At 45.9% G+C, this 21,769-nt stretch overlaps 1 protein-coding gene across 1 annotated transcript in view; it reads right to left on the bottom strand.

Moving 5' to 3' along the window:
- Window positions 1-21,769, bottom strand: part of DNHD1 (dynein heavy chain domain 1) — a 76,954-nt gene that overhangs the window by 12,533 nt on the left and 42,652 nt on the right. The window contains exons 17-29 of the mRNA XM_030918015.1: window positions 21,539-21,737; window positions 21,050-21,144; window positions 20,256-20,463; window positions 17,318-17,443; window positions 16,900-16,997; window positions 13,893-16,779; window positions 13,519-13,696; window positions 13,157-13,349; window positions 12,690-12,978; window positions 3,063-4,671; window positions 2,676-2,884; window positions 2,267-2,471; window positions 2,089-2,191 (exon numbers count right to left, since the gene is read on the bottom strand). Of these exons, the coding sequence (XP_030773875.1) occupies window positions 2,089-2,191; window positions 2,267-2,471; window positions 2,676-2,884; window positions 3,063-4,671; window positions 12,690-12,978; window positions 13,157-13,349; window positions 13,519-13,696; window positions 13,893-16,779; window positions 16,900-16,997; window positions 17,318-17,443; window positions 20,256-20,463; window positions 21,050-21,144; window positions 21,539-21,737 (6,399 nt within the window). The remainder of the gene's footprint in view (window positions 1-2,088; window positions 2,192-2,266; window positions 2,472-2,675; window positions 2,885-3,062; window positions 4,672-12,689; window positions 12,979-13,156; window positions 13,350-13,518; window positions 13,697-13,892; window positions 16,780-16,899; window positions 16,998-17,317; window positions 17,444-20,255; window positions 20,464-21,049; window positions 21,145-21,538; window positions 21,738-21,769) is intronic.

Here is a 21,769-nt window from a genome sequence, read left to right as displayed (position 1 = left end):
CCACATCCTCTCCAACACCTGTTGTTTCCTGACTTCTTAATGATTGCCATTCTAACTGGTGTGAGATGGTATCTCATTGTGGTTTTGATTTGCATTTCTCTGATGGCGAGTGATGATGAGCATTTTTTCATGTGTCTGTTGGCTGTATGAATGTCTTCTTTTGAGAAATGTCTGTTCATATCCTTTGCCCACTTTTTGATGGGGTTGTTTGTTTTTTTCTTGTATATTTGTTTGAGTTCTTTGTAGATTCTGGATATTAGCCCTTTGTCAGATGAGTAGATTGCAAAAATTTTCTCCCATTCTGTAGGTTGCCTGTTCATTCTGATGGTAGTTTCTTTTGCTGTGCAGAAGCTCTTTAATGAGATCCCATTTGTCAATTTTGGCTTTTGTTGCCGTTGCTTTTGGTGTTTTAGACATGAAATCCTTGCCCATGCCTATGTCTTGAATGGTACTACCTAGATTTTCTTCTAGGGTTTTTATGGTATTAGGTCTAACATTTAAGTCTCTAATCCATCTTGAATTAATCTTCATATAAGGAGTAAGGAAAGGATCCAGTTTCAGCTTTCTACTTTGGCTAGCCAATTTTCCCAGCACCATTTATTAAATAGGGAATCCTTTCCCCATTTCTTGTTTCTCTCAGGTTTGTCAAAGATCAGATGGCTGTAGATGTGTGGTATTATTTCTGAGGACTCTGTTCTGTTCCATTGGTCTATATCTCTGTTTTGGTACCAGTACCATGCTGTTTTGGTTACTGTAGCCTTGTAGTATAGTTTGAAGTCAGGTAGCGTGATGCCTCCAGCTTTGTCCTTTTGACTTAGGATTGTCTTGGCAATGCGGGCTCTTGTTTGGTTCCATATGGACTTTAAAGCAGTTTTTTCCAATTCTGTGAAGAAACTCATTGGTGGCTTGATGGGGATGGCATTGAATCTATAAATAACCTTGGGCAGTATGGCCATTTTCACGATATTGATTCTTCCTATCCATGAGCATGGTATGTTCTTCCATTTGTTTGTGTCCTATTTGATTTCACTGAGCAGTGGTTTGTAGTTCTCCTTGAAGAGGTCCTTTACATCTCTTGTAAGTTGGATTCCTAGGTATTTTATTCTCTTTGAAGCAATTGTGAATGGAAGTTCATTCCTGATTTGGCTCTCTGCTTGTCTGTTACTGGTGTATAAGAATGCTTGTGATTTTTGGACATTAATTTTGTATCCTGAGACTTTGCTGAAGTTGCTTATCAGGTTAAGGAGATTTTGGGCTGAGACAACGGGGTTTTCTAAATATACAATCATGTCATCTGCAAACAGGGACAATTTGACTTCTTCTTTTCCTAACTGAATACCCTTTATTTATTTCTCTTGCCTGATTGCCCTAGCCAGAACTTCCGACACTATGTTGAATAGGAGTGGAGGACAGCAAAAGGTTTTGAGGTTTCAACTAGAAGAGTGTGCTAAAGGAAAAATGGGATGGCTCAGAAACATTGTAGAGCAGGTATTAGAGAGATGAGAGAGGAAAGGAAAAGTTGGTCACTGGAAAATGCCTGGTAGAGGAGGGTGAATAAGAAAATTCAGGACACTCTTGTCTAGTATACCATTATAAATCTACTTGTGGTTCTATGCTATAGCATAAATTTCTCCCTGCTGCCATCACCCATCTACATGTCCTCACTGTACACAACAGTTTTGTTTGTTTGGTGCTTTTGTGGAAGAAAGGGTATAGGGACAAAGTGCTACGGAAAAAGAGGATAATTCTAAGAGGTGAGTGAGTGGTGACCGAGATGTAATCCCTGCCCCAACCCCCATGGGAATCTAAAGCATACTGAACTTCTCATGATCAAGGTACTAGGGGCAACCAGAAGCAGATGCTTGGATTTCACACGTTATGAAGAATCAATCTGATCTTAGCTGTGTCATGGGAAACTTTTGAACCTAAGCTGTAAAGGAGGAGGCAGCAGAGATTAGAGAGATTTCCTAGGGGAAGGGGAAGCTTAGGGGGACAAGAACTAAGGTTCATTCTGGTTGCTTCCTTTCAAGTCCCCTTTTGGGCTTCTGCTTTGACACCATAATGGAAGCCTCAAAATCGTCTCCTTACTTTGCTGGAGGCTTTCAGCTGCTGTTCCAAGTCAGAGATCAGATTGGCATGGGTACCATGCTCCTTAATCAGCATTCTCAGATTCTCCAAGGCATTCTGGACCCTGGAAATACAATGTGCTGGTGAGGAAACCCAAAGGAGCAGAAGGAGCTCCATTGCAGGGGACAGGACCACTCACCGCTGGGCCTTGTTCTTAATCTTCAGGATTGTCTGTTGCTGCAGCATCAGGAAAGTGTCCAGGAAGTCTAGGAAGGTCTTAGGGGTGACGAGTGGCAATGCAGGGCACAGGTGCTCATGGTAGTGGGTGGCCGAAAGGTGGATAAGAGCCATGGCTTTGGCCACACTGGGAATTGAGGCCTGGAGGTCTGGGTACTTCCAGGAGCCTGCAATGGGCATGGCTTTAGCCTCACTTCGTGAGCTTGTAGGAAAACAGGAAAGGAAAGGGATCCTCTCCTAACTCAAGAAGAAGGGTAGGAAATGTGAAGGGGGCTCTGTAGGCTCTAGAGGGAGAGAGAGATTGATCTAGGTAATAACCCTCATTAGAGCCTGGTAAAGATGAGTGGTAAGGACAAGTAAAAAGGGCTCACCATCATCAAGGGGTAGACTCCGAGCACCCTCCAGGTGATGCTGGGCCACTTTGACCAGGGCAGCTTGGTCCCAGGGTTCATAGCGGTCAATGCTGGCAGTGGCCAGTTGAAGGAGCCTCAGGAAAAGGGTGGAGGGCAGCTGCTTGTGGGCCTGTTTATCTCCAATCAGGAAGAACAGGTGAAGGTGGCTGCACACTTGCTGGTGGAACCTATGGGCCAGGGCTCAGCTAATGTCCTCCCCTTTACCTTTGCTTGCCCCTCTTGGCCCTAGTCCCAACCAGACCACTTAGCCCCAATCTCTCAGCCCTCATGGCAGCCCACAGAATTCCTTTTGGCCAAGACAGAGTAAAAGCAGAGCAGACTCGGGTATGGGGTTCTTGGCCTCACCTCTGCAACACCATTTCCTTCTTGATGTTCTGTTTGACACCAAGGTTCTCCCTGGGGAAGTGTTCTTCAATGCGGTCCAAATCTGCTTCTGTGTACTCGCCAGGGAAACTGCCTGAGGTTGCCAGGGCCAGGAGGCGATGAAGTGTAGTGAGATCCACACCACTGGGTACCAATAGAGCCACTGGCTGGCTTAACAAGCCAGCATGCCAGCTGGCATCTCGTAGACATTGGAGAATGGCCTCCTCTGACCCAGATGGTAGATGAAAGAAATGGGCCTGACATATACTAGAAGCCAGAGTGATGGCAGTGTGGCGCCCAGTACCCAGAGCCCCCGAAAGCAGCAGGCCATGCTGCCGGGGCCTGGCCAACACCCGGACCAGGCGGGCCACATGCTGTGCCATGGAATGACACTGGGCAAGGTGGGAGCTCAGCTTCAGTTGAGCAGCTGAGGTGGCCAGCTGCTCCTCTAGCTTCTCCCACTGCCGTTCCAGGTACAAGTTGGGGGTTTCAGAGTTAGGCCCCAGTGTCAGCTCCTGACTGAAGACCACGTCTGAGGGCTTTTCCTGGGGATGTAGTAGTAGCACTGGTAATAACAGGGGTGAGACCAGGTCCATCTGGGGTGCCTTCTGCCACCGAGTCTTGAATGATCTCCTTACCTGGAGCCTATAGTTGGACGCCCTTGTGCCTTTCTCTTGCCTTATCTTGTGACTTATGCTTTCCCTCATCCCTCTGCTTACTGGTCCTATAGATGGTGTTAGACTTGGGTCACTGGAATTTGAGCTTGTGGCGACCTGAAGTCCATAAGGCTCCTCTTCCTCCTCTGTTTCACTGTTGCTGTTGCTGAAGTCCTCCCACTGGGCCAACTCCCCTTCAGATTCTACTTCGGGTACCCTCTCCTCCTCCTCCTCATCCTCCTCATGGTCCTTGCCCAGGTTCTGGGGCCCTGGACCACAGCAGAAGACACTCTGAGCTACTACTAGGAGCAGCTTGGCACAATAGGAGCGTTCCCTAGGGCTGTCCAGCCGGTCACAAAAGGTTCTCTGTGCCTCATGCAACCAAAGACGCACCACGTTGCGTGTGGCCATCATAATGGTCAGACGAGTGCCACGCAGGCCTGACACCCGGCGCAAGTGCTCCTGGTGGTTGGGATAGTCCACAAAGCCTCGGGAGCCTGTTCTATTAGGCAGCAGCTGCAGGTTGCTCAGTAAGTGGCTCACAGAGTGTAGGGAGAAGTGGTAGTGTGGGTGGAGGGGTGAAGGCATGAAGCAATTGCACACAGCCTCCCAAGCCTCTACTGAGGCCCTAACTAGGGCTCGTGCCAGAGCACACTCCCGCTCCACAGAAGGGAAACGCTCAAGCCAAGCCTGAATAATAGGCACATGTCTGTCCAGCAGGGTGGCCTGGGTCATGCTTTCCAGGGCCAGGACTGTGAAGAGTCGGAAGAGGCGTGGACACAGTGGGCGCTCACAGTAGCCTGGGACTGTGACAGTGGCAAGGAAATTGACTGTAGGCTGCAGTGTCTGCAGTTCCAAGGTGCTGTGGGCATACACAGTGCCATCCATGGCCTGGCGCAGAGTCTCCAACACTGGCTGGCAGCTCTTCTCTGGGTCTATGGGACATGAGGAATAATAATGAGGACATGTAAAAGTCCACATGAGAGTATCAGTCTGTTCCTTCTATTCCTGCCACACATGGTTCTAAAGGAATTTTGTGAATCTGACATGTTGAGACTCGATCACATTTGAGTAAGCTATTCTCCCTCCCCCACATTCTCCCTAAAATTGAGGAATTTCTTCTCCCTTCTCCCTAGTTCCTATCTCTTCTCCTTCTCCCTAGATCCTAGCTCCCTATCCTATTTGGAAGCTGAGAAGGATAGAAACCAGATCTGACCACAATTAGGGGGAAAGCGCAATCATTTCACTCAAAGAGAATAGAGTTATATCACATGTACACACAAAAAAATCAAATTTAGGCTGGGGTGTGGTGGCTCACCCCTGTAATCTTAACACTTTTGGAAGCAGAGATGGAAAGATTTCTTGAGGCCAGGAGTTCAAGACCAGCCTGGGTAACATAGCAAGACCTTGTCTCTACAAAAAATGAAAAATAAAATAGCTGGGCCTGGTGGCGTGTGTTGTAGACCTGTCTACTTGGGAGGCTAAGGCTGGAGGATCACTTGAGCACAAGAGCTTGAGAGAGCTCTGATCGCACTGTCCAGCCTGAGTGGCAGAGTGAGACCTTGTCTCTAAAAAATAATAATAATAAATTTTAAAAACAAACTTTATTAAGACACGATTTACATACAACAAAATGTATACATTTTAAGTGTACAGTTCAGCAAGTTTTGACTAATGCACACACCTGTGTCATCACCACCCCAATGATATTTAGAACATTTTCATCACCCTAGAAAGTTCCTCATGCTCCTTTAGTCAATCAATCCCCCTGCCACCACCATCACAGGCATTGTTATTTGATCTGATTTCCATCACTATAGGTTAGCTTTGTCTGTTCTAGAACCTCAAATAAATAGAATCATACAGTATATACTTGATCATGTCTATCTTCTTTTACTCAGCAGGTTTCTGAGACTCATCCACATTTTTGAGTGTTTCCGTAGTTTGTTCCATTTTATTCCTGAGTAGTATTTTTCTGAGAGCCCCCAGTTAAACTGGTGTTCTAGTACCAGAGCAGCCAACAACCCTGCCCTAACAGGAAATAAAGGGGAGCTGAGTGTGGGGGTTTACAGTGTGCCTTTCACAGGATACTTCTTTTATCTGATGGACTGCCTAATGCCTAGTTGTCTGACCTGTGACCAGAGAGTCCTTCACACAGAAAGCTTGCTCTGATTCTTTAGATAGAAGGACAAATTCAATACACCGCAACAACAGGAAACAAGTTCAAAGATTTTTACTTAATCCTGTGCAAGGAGGGCATAATGAGCCAGGAGGTCAGTCTTCCATCCTCATGTCACCTGAGGCAGCAATGAAGAGTCAGAGAGAGAGAGAGAGAGAGAGAGAGACAGAGAGAATGCGGGAGGAAAGGAGGAATGGAGGGAGGGACTGGCAGTATATATAAGGAAATAGGGTGTGGGTCATTTTAAGTTTTCAGGCAAATGCCTGTTTTTAAAGGAAAGGGGGGAAAGCAGGGAACTAGTCGGCTAGGTGGGAGAGAGGTGCCTCTAAATTCTTATCTCTTGCCACCACCTGGAGCCATTTGGGTGTATATGTGGATTTACCATTATACAGAACAATGCTACTGTGAACGTTCATGTATACTAAGTTTGAGGATATGTGGTTCTCATTTTACTTGGGTGAATACCTAAGAGTGGAATTGCTGGGTCATATGTTAAGTAACATTTAATTTACTAAGAAACTGGCATTTTTTTTATAGTGGATGTACCATTTTACATTCTCACCATCAAAGTGAGAGAGTTTCAGTTGCTCTACATCTTTGAAAACACTTGTTATTGTCAGTCTTCTTAATTATCACATGGTGGTTTAAATTTGCAGTTCACTGATGCCTGATAGTATCAAGCATCTTTTCGTATACTATTGGCCACTCATACATCTTTTGTGAAGTGTTGTCTGTTTAAGTCTTTTGTCCATTTAAAACACTGGATGATGTTTGTTTTCTTATTGAGTTGTAAGAGTTTTTATGTATTTTGAGTTCAAGTCCTTTGTCAGATACATGTATCATGAGTGTTTTCTCTGTCAATAGCTTATTTTTTCATTTTCGTAAGAGTGTCTTTTGAAGGACATAGGTTTTCAATTTTGATAAAATTTAGGTTTTGTGCCCTAAGAAATCATTGCCTAACCAAGGTCACACAGATTTTTCTCCACTTTTTTTCTAAAAATTTTATAGTTTTAGCTTTTACATTTAGGTCTGTGATCCATCTATAATTTATTTTTATCTATATTTTGAGGTAGAATACATGGTTCATTTTTTTCCATGCATATATCCAGATGTTCCAGTACCATTCTTTGAAAAGGCTATCCTTTCCCCCCATTGAATTATCGTGGCACATTTATTAAAAATCAACTGGCCATATATGACTACTTATCAGATTTTCTGTTCTATTCCATTAGTCTATATGTATATCCTTATACCAATACCACACTCTCTTCATTACAACTGTAGAGCCAGTTTTAACATCACTAGTGTAGGTGCCCCAACTTCATTCTTTTTCAAAGTTGCTTGGCTCTTCTAGATCTTTTGCATTACCATATAAGTTTCAGAATAAGTCTGTCAACTTACCAAAAAAATCTGTTAAGATTTAGCTTGGCATTGCATTGAATCTATAGATCATTTGGGGGAGAACGAGGACCTTATTGATACTGACTCTTCTGATCCATGAACATCATAAATTTTTCCATTTATTTAAGTTTCCTCTATCTCAGCAATATTTAGTCATTTTCAGTGTCCAGATCTTGAATGCTTTTCATTAAATTTATTCCTAAGTATTTTATCCTTTTAAATGACTTTTTTTTTTTTTTTTTTTTTTTTTTTTTTTTTTTTTTTGAGACGGAGTCTCGCTCTGTCACCCAGGCTGGAGTGCAGTGGCCAGATCTCAGCTCACTGCAAGCTCCACCTCCTGAGTTCATGCCATTCTCCTGCCTCAGCCTCCCGAGTAGCTGGGACTACAGGTGCCGCCACCTCGCCCGGCTACGGCTAGTTTTTTGTATTTTTAGTAGAGACGGGGTTTCACCGTGTTAGCCAGGATGGTCCTGATCTCCTGACCTCGTGATCCGCCCGTCTCAGCCTCCCAAAGTGCTGGGGATTACAGGCTTGAGCCATCGCGTTCGGCCTTTAAATGACTTTTAAGTAATATTTTAAAATTTCAATTTCCAATGGTTTGTTACTAGGATATAGAAATACAAACGATTTCAATGGATTGGTTCTGTATCCTGTGACCCTGATGACTTATTTATTGTAGTAGTTTTATGGGGTTTTAGACAAATATTTCTTTGGGGTCTCTATGTAGACAATCATATTATATGCCAATACAGACAGTTTTAACTTGTCTTTTCTAATTTTAAAAGCTTTTATTTATTTTTCTTAATTGCATCGATGTGGTCTCCAGTAAAATATTGAATAGAATCAGTGAGTATGTTCTTGCCTTTTAACTGATTTTAGGGGGAGAGTATTCAATATTTAACCATTAAGTATGTATTTAGCTGTAAGTATAATAGACGGTCTTCATCAAATTGAGAAAGTTATCTTCTATTCCTAATATCCTGGGAGTTATGGAATAGTGTTGGAATTTTGTCAAGTGATTTTTATCTACTAACATTACTTACTCATTTGCTCCTTTATTCTGTTAATGTGAGTTACACTGATTGATTTTTCAATGTTTAGTCAGCTTTGCCTTCCCAGGATAGACTCCATTTGGTCTTAAGATGCTATTATTTTTGTATGTTGCTGAATTTTATTTAATAATATTTCAGTGAGGATTTATTTTTGCATTTAGGTTTATGAAAGATAACAGTTTATTTCTTTTCTTGAAATGTCTTCGTCATGGCTTAGTATTCTCCGTTTTCTGAAAAAGTATGTGTAAGTTGTACTTCCTTTTCTAAATACTTGATATAATTCAACTGTATAACCATCTGGGACTGGAAACATTTATTATTATGCATTCAAACTTTTCTTAGGTATGAGGCTGTTCATTTTCTATTATTTTTCTTCTTTTGGTCAGGCTTTGACAAGTTATGTTTTTGTAAGGCATGTGATATGGTTTGGCTCTGTGTCCCCAACCAAATCTTGTCTTGAATTGTAATCCCCCTATGTTGAGGGAGGGACCTCGTGGGAGGTGAGTGGATCATGCGGCCAGTTTCCCCCATGCTGTTCTCATGATAGTGAGCAAGTTCTCACAAGATCTGATGGTACGTCTCCTCATCCCCCCACCCCCACCCCACTGCTATGTAAGACGTGCCTTGCTTCCCCTTCGCCTTTTGCCATGATTTTAAGTTTCCTGAGGCCTCCCCATTCATGCGGAACTGTGAGTCAATTAAACCTACTTTTTTTTTTCTTTTGAGATGGAGTTTCACTCTTGTCACCCAGGTTGGAATGCAATGGCGCGATCTTGGCTCACTGCAACCTCTGCCTCCCAGGTTCAAGCGATTCTCCTGTCTCAGCCTCCCAAGTAGCTGGGATTACAGGTGACCCCCATCATGCCCAGCTAATTTTTGTATTTTTAGTAGAGATGGGGTTTCATCATGTTGGCCAGGCTGGTCTCAAACTCCCGACCTCAAGTGATCAACCTGCCTCAGCCTCACAAAGTGCTGGGATTACAGGCGTAAGCCACCACGCCCGGCCTAAATCTCTTTTCTTTATGAATTACCCAGTTTCAAGGAGTTCTTTATTGCAGTGTGAAAACAGACTAATACAGCATGTATCCATTTTATCTAAGTTACTAAATTTATTAGCATAAAGTTTTTCATAATTTTCCCTTATTATCCATTTTTTAAAACTCTTTTTTTTAAAAATGAGGGTCCCACTATGCTGCCCAGGCTGGTCTTGAACCCCTGGCCTCAAGAAATCCTCCTGCGTAGGCCTCCCTCCCTAGTAGCTGGGATTACAGGTACATGCCATCATGCATGGCTCCCCCCACTCTTTTTTTTGAGATGGAGTCTCACTCTGTCGCCAGGCTGGAGTGCAGTGGTGTGATCTCAGCTCATCGCAACTTCCAACTCCCTGGTTCAAGCAGTTCTCCTGCCTCAGCCTCCCGAGTAGCTGGGATTACAGGCACATGCCACCATGCCCAGCTAATTTTTGCATTTTTAGTAGAAACGGGGTTTCACCGTGTTGGCCAGGATGGTCTCAATCTCCTGACCTCATGATCTGCCCTCCTCAGCCTCCCAAAGTGCTGGGATTACAGGCATGAGCCACACTGCCTGGCCCTGGTTCCCTTTGTATACTTTTAAATATCTTTAATAAAAACTCTTTCATTCCTGATATTCAAAATTTATGTTTTCCTTTTTATTTCTTGATTTGTGTTAACAGGTGATTGTCAATTTTATCTTTTTCAAAGAAACAAAATATGGCTTTGTTGATATTCTCCATTGTTTGTATGTTTTTCTATTTCACTGATTTCTGCTCTGATCTTTATTATTGATTTCCTTTTAAATGCTTTGGGTATAACTTACTCTTCTTTTTCTAGAGTCTTAAGCTGAAAATTTAGGTCATTGATTCCAAGCTTTTCTTTCTAAGATAGATATTTAGAACTATAACCTTTAGTTGCATCTTACAAATTTTTATATGCTTTGTTTTCATTATTATTTAGTTCAAAACATTTTCTAATTTCTCTTGTAATTTCTTTGTTGGTATGTAATTTATTTAGAAGTGTGTTTTTTAATTTTAAATAACTTGGAAATTCTCTAGGCATCTTATCAATATTTGTATTGTTATGGTCAGATAAAATATTTAAAATGTTAATGCTTTGAAATTTGTTGAGACTTATTTTATAACCCAGCATATGGTCTATCTTGGTGAATGTTTCATGTGCATTTGAAAAGAAGGTGCACTTTGCAGTTGGTGAGTATAATGTTCTGTAAATGTCAGTGTGTTGCTAGTGTTATTCAGATCTTTAAAGTCCATACTTTCTTGCTCCTTGTCTTACCAGTTATTGTGAGAAGCATATTAATTTCTTACTATGTTTTCAGATTTACTGTCTCGCTTTTGTTTCTATTGGCTTTTTTTCATATACTTAAATGTCTGTTTTAGGTGTGGACACATTTAAGACTTTTGTCTTTCTGATGAGTTGAATCTTTTAATTATGAGATGTCCTTTTCTATCTCTGGTAATATCCTTTGTCTTAAAGTGCTTTGGTACTAATATTGCCACATCAACTTCCTTATGCAAACTATTTCTGCAGTAAATATTTTGCATTACAAAACTTCTTTTAATCTATCTGTGTTTAATATTTAAAGTGCATCTTTTGGACAGCATATAGCTAGATCTCAGGGTGAGTTTCTATTCTATTGCTTGCTTCTTCTTGACAGCAGGTCACATTATTTTCTGGGGGTTTCTGTTGGCATGTCTATTCATTTTTTATTTTATACTAGATGTTTTGGTGGTTGTCACTCAAGGACATCTTTTACATTCTGCCAGTAGTAATATTCTTCACTCTACAATGTTGCTGAAGTCTCTTCTCAGCTGAAATCTCTTCACGTATCTGACTGTACCACTCTTTACTCCTTCTATTGTCTCTAATTTTGTGCAAATTCACTACAAAGACCAAATAATATAGCTGGAAGGAACTACAGGTTTTGGAACCAAATACACTTGAATTTTAATCTTGGTTCTGACACTTAATAGCTAGGGTATCTTGGGCAAGTTATAAAATCTCTGTGTCTGTTTCTTTATCTTTAAAATAATTGCAAAAATTCTCCATCTTACTTGGCTTTTATGAGCACTGAAGATGACACAGACATATCATATAGCACATAGTAGATATTCAATAAATTGTACCAGCTATTATTAAGTACTAATACATCTGGTTCAAGTTTTCTACATCTCATAAGAGACTTCGCTGTTTAACTGGATAGACTATCCAATGCTTTAGCCCATTGACTTCCTTGACTCCAACAACCTCTACCTAAAATTCACTTCCCAATCCCATGGCCATATTTAGAAGCTGTCATCATCTAGAGGCACACCACTTTAGAAACTTTACACTTTAGTATCCCAAACTTTCATCACGATTTTTCTCCTTTCCTTTGTTATCTTGTTTTCTACAAACTTTTATTGAGCACTTACTTCCTATTGGGTCTATCAAAATGAATGAGACAAATTTCTGTTCTCTGTTCTCATAAATCTCCAAGTGTGGCGAAAGGGACAGACAGGCAAGCATACAATCATGAAATCATGGTTATCACAGGTTATTGTACAGAGCACAGGATGGATATCTAACCGAGCCTATGGATCAGGCTTCCTGGAGAAGCTACTGCCTTAGGTAATTTAGAAAGAATATGTAGGATTTATCCACATAAAGAAGGCAGAGAAGACAGCAATCCCAGGGTGTAAAGGAAGCCTGACCTGTTGAGCCCAATTAGAGAGAGTGTAAGAGGACACAGAAGAAAGCCTCATCACAGAAAGCTTTGTAAGAGCATTTGTCAGATTTCCAAGTAAAGATCATCTGAACCATGGAAATAAGTGGAAAGATTCAAGAAATATGTAGGAGGTAGGATTGAAAAGACATGGTGACTGGATATTGGTGAAGAAGAAAGAGATGTCAACAAGATTTCTGGCTTACATGACTGGTTGGATGGTGAAACTAAGAGGACACACAGGAGCAGATTTTGGCAGCGGGGAGATGATGAGCTCAGGGTTGGATCTGTGGTACCAACAGGACAACAAGGCGGAGACGTACAGTAGACAGCTGGATATACAGATCTGGTGCTTAGAAAAGAGGCGAGATTGGAGACAGAGATTTAGCAGTCAAAGCAGAGAAGAGGCCACGAGAGTGGATGGGATTATTCAGGGAGCATATGTAGAATGAGAAGATATTAAGAACAGAACACTAAAGTTAGATCTATAGACATATATTGGAGAATCAGTGAATATTGCTAGGGATTTTATAATCTCAAGAGATGACAGTAGCTCCTTCCTTCCCTCCTCCCAACTCCTCACCAGAAGTGGCCAGGTGCAGATCCTCCAGCAAGAAGAGGAGGGAGGCTTTAGAATCCTGGTGATGCCCAGGCGGTGGGCTGGCTTGTGTTTGGCCCTGGATTCCTCTGCTCAGCAGGAGACGGAGGTGTGTGGAACTGAGGGCAGGGTGGATGGGGCTGTATATGTAAGGGTGATGTGGCTCTACCAGCACCTCCACAAAGACTGACTTCCCTGTTGCTGCCTCTCCAGCCAGCAGCACTGGCTGCCCCCTTGACAGAAGCAGGTCCACCACATACAAGAGCCGCTCAGTCTGCAGGACAGAAGTGGGACTTAGTGCAGCACCTCCAGTATAAGACAGTAATCTAGCTGAAAATAAAAGTCTAGGGGACTTGTCCTAGAGTGGGCCTCAGCTGATCTTCGAACATGGATTACCCCCAAAAGTAAGTCCTGAAGTTCTAACCCTAGCTCTTGCCTTACTGTCCTCATACCTGGATAGAAGGGTGAAAGGTGCCCAAAGTTCCTTTGATGTGGCTGCTCAGGTATTGGCCAGTGAAGGGGACCAGTGTTCCATCTTCAGGGCTTACATGTAGATCAAACACCAAGGCTGAGGGTGGCGGCTCTGGGTAGTTGGAGAGGCGACTAATAGAATCCCTTATGAAGGTATCAAAGACGGGCCAGAACCTGCTCAGATGGACACACAGGCAAAAGCGTCAGACAGTTACAACACTTCCATTTATGACACACTCACACACTCCACCATACCCTAACAGTGATGTCATGTGGGTTTTTACTTCCATGGGCCAGTCCATCTCAGCCCTCTGCATTTCCCATCCCCCATCCCGGTAGGTACCTGGAGGGAAGGTGGGCTCCAAAGCCCCAGATCAAGGCAAAAAGAAAACTGCTGACAGCCAGCAAGTGTTCCCTGCACTTATTTGGCACATCGTCACTGTCAACCTGGGACTGATTTAGAAAGCTGCTTTTTGAAGACCTGAAGCTTTGGGCCACAGGATCACTACAGCTGAGGTCCTCTGCAAAAGTTGCCAGGGCCACGATAGGAGCCCCAGTAGAAGAAGGTGGAAGGTGAAAGAAAGAAAAAAGGTTGACACTATTACTTCTCACTCCTGGCCCAGGTCCACCAAAGAACACATGCCCCAGGCTCCAGCCATATACCCCAGCTACCCTTAAGGCTCCATCTCTCTCAAGCCAGCCCTTCCATCTTCCCACCTGGGCCAGGGGCCTTCTCCTCCTTTAGGCGCAGGTGGGCGTCAAGCAGACTATGCAAGATGCGTGCCATGCTGGTAACTTCTGCCACACCTGCACAAACAGCTTGCTGCCCGTGTACCTGCAGCAGAGAGCTGACACCTTGGCGCGCGAGGAATCGGAATGTTGCAGGCACCAGAACTTCAGCCATGTGGTTGAGCTCAGCGACTGTCTGGTGCTGCAGGCGGTACTCATAGGGAAGGGATGCCATCAGGGCACTAAGTATACACTGCCAAGTCTGCTCTCCACCACACCAGACTACAGCACAACAGCCTACCACTGTGGGGGACATGCCTGTTGCATCAGCCACCTCCATCAAGAGAAAGGTGCCTGGGGGTCGTGCTATCTGCTGTCCACTGGGGAGACTAAGCTGCGGCAGCTCACTCAGGAGGCAAGTGATGGAGTCTAGCCAAGCAGAACTGGAGGCTCCATCACATATTATCCAGTGTTGGATCCCCATTGATTCCTCTGTCTGCCTCTTTTGGCCCATGTTGTTACACTGGCCGGCTGCACGAAGTACCTTGGGGAAGATGCCATGATGCCAGCAGGAGCCCTCTAGCCATCCCAGGAACTCCTGGGGGCTGAGGCCACTGGGGTACAGGTGGGTAATTTCCACAGGCTGGCAGCCTTGGGTTGAGGTGTCCTCCATGGCTGCCAGCCGATTCTGGATCTTAAATAAGCTGTGCCAACAAGTGGTCTTGCCACTGCCTGCAGGGCCTAGGAGCAGAATGCCTGAGGCCCGGCTCAGGGCCTGGCTCAACTGTTCCAAGGACCGCAAAATGTCAGGGCTGGGATGCAGACCTACCTGCTGCAGTTCCTCCACCACCAGTGCCCTCATCAGCTTGTAACTCATAGCTTCTGCCAGCACTTGGCTGGCGCTAGGGAAAAGCACACACAGCAGCCCTCGGAGGTTGTGCAGGTGGAGACCACTGAGAACGCTAAACAGTGGTGAGCGCAGTAGGGCATGCAGTAGGGCAGCCTCCTCAATGGCAGCTAGGCTGCGAGGCTGCTGGCACTTCGGTTCCTCCTTGGTCACGTTTAGTGTCTGTATTGTGTCTTCCAGTATCTGCTTGAGCAGTGGCAGGCGGCAGGGCAGGGGCCCAGACACCAGCTCATGCTCTAGAGAGAAGAATTTGGATAGGCGGGTAGCCATCTGGAAGGCATCCCGCATCCCTGCACCTAGCAGAGTCAGCTCTGCCACTTGCCGCAGATCAGGCAATGCCAATGCCACAGGCCGCAGCAGCAGGTGCAGGTTGGCAGGCACAGCAGAGCTCAGGGCACGCAGTACCAGGAGACAGCCATAGCCAAGGCGCATAGACACGTGATGTTTTTCAAAGAAGCCACTGCCAAGGAGCTGGGGCTGGGTGGGGTCTATGGTGCTTGTGTTTCGGGAAGCCTCCTGGTACAGTGGGGCATACAAGCGGTGTAGTTCGCCCAGGCGCTGGCCCAGGGCAGAGAGCAAGCCAGGGGGAAGCTGCTGAACTTTCTCCAACAGCAGCCAGGCACCACCCTGCAGGGCACCATTCAGATAGTTGCTCAGGCATTGAGCCTCTATCTGAGGTGAGCAGGGCAGCATCACCAGCTGGCGGCCCAGGGCCTGTGCCAGGCTATTCACTATAGCTCTCTTGCCCACACCATTAGGACCCAGTAGGGTCCCACAGGCCACCTCCTCTAGGGCCAATAATAGTACCAGTGCTGGCCGTTCAGGCAGGAGGCTGGGTAGAGGCCCTAGTCTAGGTCCCAAGTACTCATAATTGTACAGGAAGGACCTGCCTAGCACATCTATCCAGCATGCTGCTGGTGACAGAGAGTGTTCAGAAGATGCAGTAGTCTTAAGACTCTGTAGGGGGCTTTTGGGGATTATGTGAGGTGAACCCAAGTGATACTTGAGTTGGCGGACCCAGTGAAAGTCTGTGAGATCACTGACCTGGTGCTGTTCCAGCAGCTGTGCTATATCCCGGTGAGTCACTGCCATGACCAGCAGGGCACTGAGCAGGCTGGTCTGGCGGACAGAAGGCAGGGACTGTCCACCTTGGGAAGCCCTCTGGGCCCGCATAAAATTCACTAGTACCTCAAGCTTGCGCATATGCACGGAGACCATGGCCAGGGTACCCCACTCAAGCAGAGCTTCCTCCATCTCGGCCCGCCATACCACCTCCTCTGCCACCAGCACACATTGCCATGGGAAGGTCTGGACTAAATCGATCCAGTGCTGGACATACAGTTGCAGGTACAACTTGTTTTGCTTGGGCAGCTGCTTGAGGGCTTCACCTAGAGATGGGCCTTGAGCAAGGCGAGCAGTCACACAGCCCTGCAGCATGTGCACCAGTGCCAAGCGCAGACATTTCTCCAGAGAGGCCAGCCACTTAGGGAGATCTGGATGCAGAGGAAGGGGACCCTGCAGCTTCACCTCCTCCCCACCCGCCCCTAGCACTGCAAGTGCCTCCACCTGAGTCTGTGCGTTTGGGCTTGACTCCCAATCATCCATGTTTTTCTCACCAGTTGGGCAAGACTTGAACCTCACACCATGCACATGAGGAAAGCAGCGTCGTACCCATAGCTGGGCTTCGCATGATTCCAGTCGAGCAGCCAGCAGGGCTACCAGCTCACTGTCACTAAGGAAGAAGAGGCGGGGGAAGTGAGCACACACTCCATAGAGCACGCTCTCCAGAGTCATGATGATGCCCTCCAGCTCCACCGATCCTGCTTGCAGCAGTTGTTGCAGCTGCTGGCCTTGGAAGTAAGGGCTCCTCTTGGCACTGGGCACTACAAGTGACAGAACCATGGGGTCAGCTACAGAGATGCGCATCAGGGTTCGATACTGGTCGTCCATGACCTTGAAACGAGAGTTCTGTGGTGGGGGAGAGGATAAAAGTGAGGGCCAATATGAAGTGGCAGCTCCCCTTTCCCACGCAGAGCCCTGCTATTCAGGAACCCTTTTTGCCCTCTCTGCCTTAACCCCCTTCCCTACCAGGTCAGCATTAGGAAACTGGATCTTCATCTCATGCAGAACTTTATTCAGAAAAATCCACTTCTGCTGGAAAGTCAGCCACACCTCCAGCAGGGCACCTGTGTAAGCAGCCAGAGAAATGCTTACACTAGGGTTCTACCTTCTGCAGAGGAGTCCACCCTGCTCCTGACCTCTCAGGTGCCCCGCCAGCCCAAGCAAAATACTCTGCCCAGCAGGACTCGGGGACTCTGCTTGAGGGAGAAAAAATTTTCACTGTGAATAAAAACCTGGTCTCTTCATCCCAAGAAACAGCCCTGAAGGAGGTCCTCACTCTATTCTTCATATCTTCTCCCACCCAACCTCCACCTCTCACTCCCATCCCTCTGGGACATCCTGCCTCAGGTCTCACCCATCAGCCCGACTAGAGGCCTGCACTTACCCAGGCCATGCATGATGGCCATCCACTCTAAAGCTATTTTGTTTAAGTCTCCTGACTTTTGGATGGCCAGGATCTTGGACAACACCTGAAGACTTTCCTGGATGGAATCCTGCAGGTTGCTGTAATCTAAGACAGAAAAAGCTGAACTGGCAGGGGCAAGGGCCGGGGCTGGGGGAGAGAAGAGCAGACCAGGAGCACCTTCCAGGAGAGGCAGTTACAGAGACCCTGATGCCCTTGCTATCTTTTTTCTTTCCTTTTTTTTTTTGAAAAAAAGCCCAGGCTGGAGTGCAATGGCACGATCTCGGCTCACTGTACTATGCTTCCTGGGTTCAAGCAATTCACCTGCCTCAGCCTCCTGAGTAGCTGGGATTACAGGTGTGTGCCACCACACCTGGCTAATTTTTTATATGTTTCGTAGAGATGGGGTTTCACCATGTTGGTCAGGCTGGTCTCAAACTCCTAACCTCAGGTGATCACCCACCTCGGCCTCCCAAAGTGCTGGGATTACCATGGTGAGCCACCATGCCCAGCTGCCCTTTCTGCCTTTAAGGATTCCATCAGTCAATATGTAGAGCCTATAAAGCACTTGGGTCTCAAAATGGTGAGAAAAGAAGCTCCTCCTTTCCCAAGGCACTGTGGGCAGACTCCAGGCCAGCTGAGTTCCCTGACTAGCTGCTGTGAGTATCAAGCTAACTCCATGGAAGTGCTTTGTAAGAACTAGGGCCTGTAGCCTGGGAAGAGGGCTCAATGGCTCCAAGACCCTACGTCATATTTCTATAGCAAAAATGCCCATTCTGTCTTAAAAGGGGTCCTGGTAGAGAAGCTGAGAACAAACTTTTCTCTCCAGTCTTAGCACTTGGCTCCCTGGTGCTGCTTAAAGAGTTATCCCTTCATGCCACAAGTGCTTGGTGAGACTAGAGCTGGAAATGAGGTAGGGACACTAATTGGGGTAAAAATGAGAGAACAATCAAGAAAGGAGGTTTACTCAGACAGATGTAAAATTCTCCAGACATCCCTGGTGGAAGAAAACTGTCTATCCCCTTCCCTTACTCTTCCCCATGTGAGAAGGCAAAGAGGCCCATCTTTTATGCCCTATGGGATATGATGCAGGCCACAGCCCTCCACACAGCTACCTGTGTAAGTGTACTTTCCTCTGCATATCCACACAGACCTCAAGTTCTATATTTTTCACTTGGGTTATACCAGTCATCCCTTAATTGATCTTTCAATTGCCATTCCTTGCCTCCTTTCAATCCATTCTCCATACTGAAACCAGAATGACATTGTTAAACTAAAATCTGATTATGTTACTACCCACAAAAAACATACAGTGACTCTCTATTGTTTTCATGTTATTGAGTAAATTCTTAATGTGACCCACAAGACTTTGCATGATCTGATCCTCTCCAGTTCCATCTGCTCCATCTCCTCCTCCACTATTATTTGGGATCCAGCCACAGAGAAATAGAAACAGAAGCTCATGCTCCCCATTCTTACCATCAAATATACCGACTAAAGCCCTAACTGAACTGAAACTCACAGATTTCAAGCTATTCTTTAGAAGATACAAACATTTTTGCTTCCACTAGTTAAAGTGTGTGCACACTAAGAATAAGAGTGTGTTTGCAAATCTATTTATGTCAATTATGTTGTGATTGTAAGTAAAGAGTTGAATCTAATATTGTAACAACCACTGACACATTGGTGGGGGAAAAGTTGCTGTTTCTATGGAAACCACAGAAAGCTTCAGTAAAGGCAAACTGATTAAACATATGCTATTAGGTATAGGCAAATCAATTTTTTATAAACTGGGAACTTATAATAAAAATCTAGAAAAGCTCTGGACTCTGAGACAGTGTCTTCTATGTAACTCCCAACTGTCTCAATCTCCTTGGAAGTCCTCTCCCCACCTCCCACTCTCCATACAGTGCCCAGCTCCTGCAGCTAAGGCCCTTCCCTTCATAGGGACTTTAAAAGTGTCTTCATGTTGCTGCCCAGCTTTACAGAAAGTGAAAGCAGAAATAGTAGACAATGCATTAATGCAAGAAAGGCAGTGAGGAACTATCAAATCAAATAAAAGCTCTTGTCATTAGCTTAAAAGGTTAGTAAATGTACATGCATATATTTTGCTAAAATAAAAATCTTAAACTATGTGTGCATCATTAGATTTTGGATTCACCAACTGGGTTCCAGTTGTGTTGAATAAGAAAATTTCTCCTCTATTGGCAATGCCCCAGCTATATCATCTCGGATGCTTATGTAAATGCTGTTCCCTTTGTCTGGTCTGCCCTTCTCACCTGGCAAGTCTGGCAAACTCTTACTCCTTCAAAGAGTCAGCATAAGGCCTCTACCTAAAGAAGACTTCTCTGATTCTCTCTCTGGTTCTTTGAGCTGGTCCTCTCTCTGAGATTCTACTGCCCTCGGTAAGGTGCTCCATTTTGTTTATCCCTATAATATTGTCTGTCTCTCACTGGACTCAGAAATCTCTGAGGGACAGGGATACTGTCTGTAAGTCTCAAGGTCTCCTGTGTAAAGTTTAGCACAGAGGATGCAGGTTTGATGAGGGAGAGAATAAAGAAATGAATTAATGAATGAGGCATAAAATTAGACAGCAGGGTGCAATCTAGAGGACAGAGCATTGAAAGGTGTAGATAACTGACCATGAGGAATTTCTGAGTGTAGGCAGAAAGGGGAGGAAGGACCTTTGCTGAAGGACCCAGGCATTGAGTAGAGACAGGTTAGGGGAAGGGGATCACAAGGAGATTAAGACAGTAGGGGGCTACATGGAAGACACTGTCTCAGAACAGACTGTCTCAGGCTGTCTAGTAAGGATGGGGCCCTGGCTAGAGAATCAGATCTGCCAGGGCTTGATGGATATGGTGGATGAAAATGGCCCCCAGCAGGGGGCTTTCACTAGGTCACAAGGACTGAGTCTCACCTGAGAGGATGAAGGTGCCACTATCTTTGTCCACTACCTCCCACTGGGGGCTGCGGAGCACCTGCCTCTTGGAGCGCTCTGAGGCTGGGGGCTCGTAGGGTACATGCAGGATGAAGTTGAGCAGGCGCAGCTGGCGCACTTCCCAGTACCGCTGCAACTGCCGTATAGTCTCTTGGGCATGAATTCGTTCGTTTTCATTTTGCCAGACCTGGAACAGCTGGGTCTCAGGAACCAGGATTGGGTAACTGATTAGGGGATAGGCTTGGAGCTGGGACTTGGGGATTGGATCTGAGGCAGAACTCAAGGGTCAGGGCTCAGGAGAGTGGAGGTCTCAGAGATGAAGGGAGAGGGGGACCATCAGGCTTCAAAGATAGACCATCAGTAGCATCTAACTACCTTGCCCTGGGGTCACTGCTTTGGAACCCCCACCTACTTTTGCAAGGCTCCAGCTGAGCAAATACGTCAATCAGCTCATGCCCTCTGGGGACAAGATAAGTGTTGGGGGGCACCTGCCATTCTGTTCACCCACAACTTCGGGGCTGCCACCCACTTCCTTCCCCCATCAGGGACATACTCTCAGTCACAGGGAGTCTGGAAGCACCCAGGGAATCCCCATCTGGAGATTTAAAGAAACTGCTCCTGCCCTTCAGGCAGGTTAGCAGTCTCAACCCCCATTAAATCACATGCCAAACACCCACCACCCTCTTGTCTAAAGGGACTGCTGGGCCTTGACTGGCTTTATTACAGGTCCTGGCTTTGGACCACTTCTCTCGCCCCCGTACTGCAGGCCCCACCTGGTTGATTCGATCTGCAAACTCCAGCAGTGGATAAGTAAGCAGCTGGCCCAGCGTTAGGAGTTCTATAGTTTGGAGACTGCCCAGCCCAAGGGCTGGTGGTAGAGAAAACAAGTCAGAGCAACACCCAGTATGTGGCAGAGTCCAGCCCATATCCCATATCCCAAGCCCAGCCCAGCCCAGCCCAGCTCAGACCCCAGATAGCAGATCTTAGAGCACAACACAGAGTCAACAGTTTAGAACCCAAGGTCTAGAGCACAACTCAGAGCCCAGAGGTAAGGCCCCAGCCCAAGCCCAGCCACCATCAGCAGAGAGGAGGTAGTAAGGGAAGTTAAAAATTTTTGTCCCAGTTGAGGAAAAGAGATTGTAATATGTGGGAAAGGTAGGGACAAACCTGGGGAGGAAAGGTATTTCCAGCAGGAGCAGCAGGAAACTGAGTTGTTGCATCGCTCTAACCTTTCCCCCTCCTCTGACATTAACCAAACATACCTCGCAGGAGACACTGGCTGTTGAGACTCTGTGGCTGGAGGCTGCCCAGCTTAGCGAGCAGGGGCAGGTAGCTGCGAAACTCCCCCAGGATGCGCATACAGTGCTGCAGCACAGGGCTGTTCAGCCCCAGCGTTGTGCTCATCCGTGCTGCCTCTGTCAGCCAGCCCTCTGTCTTCTCCTGGGCCATAGCTAAGCTGAACTGCAGGGAGGAGAGCTCACTGTCAGCTTTAG

Source organism: Rhinopithecus roxellana, chromosome 15 (genome assembly GCF_007565055.1).
Source record: "Rhinopithecus roxellana isolate Shanxi Qingling chromosome 15, ASM756505v1, whole genome shotgun sequence".
Classification (NCBI taxonomy): Eukaryota; Metazoa; Chordata; class Mammalia; order Primates; family Cercopithecidae; genus Rhinopithecus; species Rhinopithecus roxellana.
This window is presented reverse-complemented; position numbering and strand designations above follow the sequence as displayed.